General features: G+C 53.8%; 1 protein-coding gene and 1 long non-coding RNA gene across 4 annotated transcripts in view; one reads left to right on the top strand and one right to left on the bottom strand.

The window, feature by feature from the left end:
* The window catches only part of kcnd2 (potassium voltage-gated channel, Shal-related subfamily, member 2), an 86710-nt gene continuing 81025 nt past the window's right edge, over positions 1-5685 (bottom strand). The window contains exons 2-6 of one of the 3 annotated variants that reach the window (XM_084701968.1): positions 5388-5550; positions 4109-4207; positions 2727-2822; positions 2059-2294; positions 1-283 (exon numbers count right to left, since the gene is read on the bottom strand). In XM_084701968.1, coding sequence (XP_084558094.1) covers positions 97-283; positions 2059-2294; positions 2727-2822; positions 4109-4207; positions 5388-5550 — 781 coding nt within the window. In that variant the 3' untranslated portion in view covers positions 1-96. The remainder of the gene's footprint in view (positions 284-2058; positions 2295-2726; positions 2823-4108; positions 4208-5387; positions 5551-5685) is intronic. The other 2 variants (XM_084701970.1, XM_084701971.1) reach the window with 2 other exon arrangements.
* Positions 3465-5492, top strand: LOC146276746 (uncharacterized). Its single transcript, XR_014762519.1, has 3 exons — positions 3465-3825; positions 4351-4513; positions 5259-5492. It is a non-coding gene; the product is annotated as an uncharacterized LOC146276746 (long non-coding RNA).

Here is a 5685-nt window from a genome sequence, read left to right as displayed (position 1 = left end):
CTGCTCCTCCCTCCTCCGTCTCCAATCGGTTGCTAGGTGAAGTAGGCGGGGGTCGCCTCGGCGGCCGGCGGGGGCGGGGATGTGGATGGGAGGGGCCTAGAGGGCGGACACCCTGACGATGTTGGAGTGCAGGAAGTCGGGCGTGCTGGCGGAGTTTTCGCCCTCGGGCGTGGTGACGGGCGGCGTGGGCAGGGTGATGACGGCCGCCGTGATGTAGGGCTGGTCGCAGTTCAGCGGCGTCGTCTCCCCGAACTTGGCGTTCAGACTGGAACGACTGGAACGACTGAGGGGGAGAGGGGGGGAGAGAGAGAGAGAGAGAGAGAGAGAGAGAGAGAGAGAGAGAGAGAGAGAGAGAGAGAGAGACAGACAGAGAGAGAGAGTGAGAGAGACAGACAGAGAGAGAGAGTGAGAGAGAGAGTGAGAGAGAGAGTGAGAGAGAGAGTGAGAGAGAGCGAATGAGAGAGAGCGAATGAGAGAGAGCGAATGAGAGAGAGCGAGTGAAAGAGAGAGAGAATGAGAGAGAGAGTGAAAGAAAGGGAGAGAGACCAAGCGAGCGAGAGAGAGAGAGAGAGAGAGAGCGACAGAGGTCCAGTAATGCTAACATAGATGTGGTTCTCCAGCTGTCTGTGTTGCCTGGAGGGTTCCCAGACCACTCAGACCACACAGGGCCGCTCCGCCACAGCTGGACATAGCCAGCATTCCTACCCACTGACTCACTATGGGAATACACTGGCACAGAGTCGGCCACTGTCATGCCGTGTACGTGTGTGTTTAGGAACCAGAAGTGGCTCCGAGTTCCAGCTTGTGTTTTGTTGTTTGACCTATGCAGTGTTCTTCACGTGGGTGTGTGTGTGTGTGTGTGCATGTGTGCATGAGCACGTGAACATGCTGCATTTACCCCGTATGTGTGTTAATAGGTAAACACACAATGGGTGTATCCTGTGTTACCAGGTGTGTGTGTGTACCTGTTGCAGATGGACCTCTCCTAGATCTGGATGGTTTACAGGTGTGTGTTTTACCAGGTGTGTGTGTGTGTTACCAGGTGTGTGTGTGTGTTACCAGGTGTGTGTGTGTGCCGTTGCAGATGGACCTCTCCTAGATCTGGATGGTTTACAGGTGTGTGTTTTACCAGGTGTGTGTGTGTGTTACCAGGTGTGTGTGTGTGATAGCAGGTGTGTGTTACCAGGTTTGTGTGTGTGTGTTACCAGGTGTGTGTGTGTGTGTGTTAGCAGGCGTGTCAGTGTGTTAGCAGGTGTGTGTGTGTGTGTTAGCAGGTGAGTGTGTTAGCAGGTGAGTGTGTTAGCAGGTGTGTGTGTTAGCAGGTGTGTGTGTTAGCAGGTGAGTGTGTGTGTTAGCAGGTGAGTGTGTTAGCAGGTGAGTGTGTTAGCAGGTGTGTGTGTTAGCAGGTGAGTGTGTTAGCAGGTGTGTGTGTTAGCAGGTGAGTGTGTTAGCAGGTGAGTGTGTTAGCAGGTGAGTGTGTTAGCAGGTGAGTGTGTGTTAGCAGGTGAGTGTGTGTGTTAGCAGGTGAGTGTGTGTGTTAGCAGGTGAGTGTGTTAGCAGGTGTGTGTGTTAGCAGGTGAGTGTGTTAGCAGGTGAGTGTGTTAGCAGGTGAGTGTGTGTTAGCAGGTGAGTGTGTGTGTTAGCAGGTGAGTGTGTGTGTTAGCAGGTGTGTGTGTTAGCAGGTGAGTGTGTGTTAGCAGGTGTGTGTGTTAGCAGGTGAGTGTGTGTGTTAGCAGGTGAGTGTGTGTGTTAGCAGGTGTGTGTGTTAGCAGGTGAGTGTGTGTTAGCAGGTGTGTGTGTTAGCAGGTGAGTGTGTGTGTTAGCAGGTGTGTGTGTTAGCAGGTGAGTGTGTGTTAGCAGGTGAGTGTGTTAGCAGGTGAGTGTGTGTGTTAGCAGGTGAGTGTGTGTGTTAGCAGGTGAGTGTGTGTGTTAGCAGGTGTGTGTGTTAGCAGGTGAGTGTGTGTTAGCAGGTGTGTGTGTTAGCAGGTGAGTGTGTGTTAGCAGGTGAGTGTGTGTTAGCAGGTGAGTGTGTGTGTTAGCCGGTGAGTGTGTGTGTACCTGTTGCAGATGGGCCTCTCCTGGATGTGGATGGTGCTTAGCTCCTGCACGCTGCCCCTCCGCCCCACCATGTTGGAGTTGGGCACGTTGAAGCTGGTCCTCTTGTGGCGGCGCGAGCAGCAGGAGAGGCCGTGCGGCGAGGAGGAGGACAGGGAGGAGGAGCGTGACGCCTGCTTCACCATGGACACCTCCAGGCAGCTGCTCTCAAACGTCTGCTCGTCCACAAACTCGTGGTTCTGAGAGAGAGGGAGAGGGAGAGAGAGTGAGGGAGGGGGAGAGGTGGGAGGGGGCAGAGAGAGAGAGAGAGAGAGAGAGAGAGAGAGAGAGAGAAAGGGAGAGAGGGAGAGAGAGAGGGAGAGAGAGAGAGGGAGAGGGGGAGAGGGGCAGAGAGAGGAAGGGGGGGTAGACGGGATGAATGGGAGGTAGACAAAGAGATTGAGAATGGGGTAGAGAGAGATAGACAGAGATAGAAAGTGAGAAAGAGAGAAAGAAATGAAGAAATGAAGGAATGAAAATTGTCTTTCGACAGAGGCTCAAACAACAATACAAAACAACCATCATATCAATTTAAAAACCCACACGAGTGCCATTGCATTTATCTTCAAATCCTATTTACAACGTCGATAGCAGCAGGGATGAAAGTCTTCAAAAGGACTCAAGTTCTTTACCGTTGTCTTCTCCAGACAGTGGAGGAGGTGGTGGTGATGGGTCTCAAACACAGGGTTGGCTTTACACACCAGAGCCTTGCCTGCCTCCTTCGACGCCTTGTGGGGCAAAACAAAAACAAGATGGCAGCCCGTTAGCCCCTCCCGATGGTACTTACACAGACAAACACACACACATCCAGAGGGCCCTCTGTGGAGCACACGAGAGCGAACAGGGGACAGGGGACACCAACGTTCTCTTGAGGCGGCTCGAGAACGCGAGCGTGCGACCATCTCCCCCCGCCCCCTGCCTGGTTCGGTAGGCTGTGATTGGTTAGTGCACGGATCACTCAGTGGTTCAAAGTCAGCCCTTTGTCCTTTAACCTTTAACGTCGACCATTCGGTGTTTCGTGGGTTACGGGGTATGTGCATGTGCATTGTGTGTCTTTTGACTCGAGCCTTGTTTGACCCCAAAGAGCCACCGTATCGTTGTGCTGTCGGTGGGCGGGCTTCAATGTGACGCAGCTGGATGGAAGACGACTAAACATGACTGACGTCTCACCCTCTCGTCGTCGGGGAGTGATTTGGTATTTATTTTGGGGGGAAACTCTGAAACGACTGTCACACACGGAACACTGTGCCGGGCTCGCTTGTCCATTGGCCCTGCGTCACTTTGACTCCGCCCCCCCCCCCCCCCGCCCCCCCCGCGTGCGGCGTCACCGGTTTGATGACATGCAGCTCATTCCTCCATGGGGGATGGAATCCGTGATGCCTTTTCTGATGATGTCATGAGAAGAGGGAGAGAAAGAGAGAGAGACAAACACACAGAGCGCAGGCCTGTTCACATGAGGGGAGGGGATCCAAAATGCACGTGGAACCCCACAGAGAAGAAGCAGTTACAGGAAGGTTGAACGAGAAGAAGGGGATCAACAGGAGAAGAAGAAGAAGACATGGAGTAGGAGGAGCAGACGTAGAGACGGAGGGGGGCTACCGCTTGTCCCCCGTGCCACCGACTCCGAGGAACGCCCGGCGTCATGCGGGGGGAGGGAGGAGGCGTGTCTGTGGCCCTCCTCGCTCCTGTGACGGGGCGGCAAAGAGCTCGGGAACCAGAGAGTAAGAGACGGTAAGAAAGGTAGAACGAGAGAGAGAGAGAGGGAGAGAGAGAGAGAGAGAGAGAGAGAGGAGGAGAGAGGGAGAGAGAGAGAGAGAGGGAGAGGGAGAGGGAGAGAGTTGATGCTGCAGCCACAGTCAGAGAAGCCATGTCAGAGAATGAGTGGGGGGGGGGGTTGGAGCACCACGGGAACCTGACTGAGAAAGGGGGGGAGGTGGAATGAGAGAGAGGAGCGTGGTCTGTATGTGGGGGGGTGGGGGTTAGGGGGGGGGGGTTTGGGTGGGTCCGGGGTTACCTCCTCGCCAGAGTCGCTCGGGAGCCCGTTGCGTTTGTACTGCAAATAAGCGCTAGTCCCACCGCTCTTCGCTGCGACAATTCTAGAAAGCCTGGTTTTCTGTTTGTGAACAAACACACACGGTCCATTTACGCTGCCACTGGAGTCTGGTGTATGCGCGGTGGTGTGTGTGCGTGTGTGTGTGTGTGTGGTTGGGGGGCGGGGGGTGATCTGGTTTGATTTGTGTTTTGCTCTGTTCATAGTCTGTGAAGCCTCCACACCATCTATTTTGGAAAAGTAACTGCAGAGAGCGCTTCAAAGCAGACGGGCCAGGATGAGCGCTGACTCATCCCATTAGGGCGGCCATGTTTACTGGGAAGGTACACCATCCTGACCTGTGTCTGATGGAAGAGGAATGAGGACAAGGTTTGGTGTCTGCTGATAAAGATACATGCCTCATGTGTATACACACACACACACACACACACACATACACACGGAAGTTCAGTAGCTTTTCCGTTGCGTCCCTTGTAGGACCTTAAGTGCTGAACAGAGCTTTGCCCGACTGGAAAAACAGATTGTTGTTCTTGGGAGGGAGAAGCGCACGGGACACACAAGAGGGGATAGAGTTATCTCTCTCTCTCTCGCTCTCTCTTTCTCTCTCTCTCTCTCTCTCTCTCTCTCTCTCTCTCTCTCTCTCTCTCTCTCTCTCTCTCTCTCTCTCTCTCTCTCTCTCTCTCTCTCTCTCTCTCTCTCTGTGTCCCTGGTGTATTGTGTAGACTACACTCTATATTAAGAGCAGGGTAGCATAACCATGAACTATGTTATGTGATACGATATGTATGTGTGTGTTATGTGTGCGTGTGTCAGTGTGTGTATGTGTGTGTCTGTTTGTGTGTCTGTGTTCCAAGTTTTTCCATTCCTACTGTATGCCTGTGGTCCACTGATTTCTGTGGGAAGTCCTGAATAGTCGACAGCTGTTAATAAAAGGACACGTTCACACTGGACTACACACACACCAAACATGCAGAGAAACACACAATCCTCGAGCTGGGATTTTTGCTCAAGTCTTCCAGTGTCCATGTGCATTCCTCATTGGCCAAATCTCTCTCTCTCTCTCTCTCTCTCTCTCTCTCTCTCTCTCTCTCTCTCTCATGTGCACCCAACTCAGGGAGTGCAGCAACAGCTCCCCGGGACCCCTTCGTGACCTCCAACGGCCCCTCGAGAGGTCAGAGGTCGTGGGCAGGGGAGAACACGGGGTCAAGGGGAGGGACGAGGGAGGGCGTGGTGAGGAGGATACCTTCTGAGCGCGTCTCTTCTCTGCCCGCTGGCTCTGGTGGTAGATGCGGCTGAAGTTGGACACGATGACCGGCACGGGCAGGGCTATGACCAGCACGCCACTCAGGGAGCATATGGAGCCGAAAATCTTTCCCACAATGGTTTTTGGGACCATATCTCCATATCTGGAGGGAGGGAAGGAGGGGGGGGGAAGGAGGGAGAGAGGGAAATAGAGAAAGAGAGAGGAGAAAGGTCAGGACGCGATCCTCAGACATGAATTAACCGCACACGCGCACCCACCCCTCGGATTCGGTCGAGTC

The sequence above is a fragment of the Hypomesus nipponensis genome, chromosome 7, assembly GCF_054491055.1.
Source record: "Hypomesus nipponensis isolate SF chromosome 7, ASM5449105v1, whole genome shotgun sequence".
In the NCBI taxonomy this organism is placed as follows: domain Eukaryota; kingdom Metazoa; phylum Chordata; class Actinopteri; order Osmeriformes; family Osmeridae; genus Hypomesus; species Hypomesus nipponensis.
The sequence above is the reverse complement of the archived record's forward strand: the minus strand, read 5'-3'. Positions and strand labels throughout refer to the sequence as shown.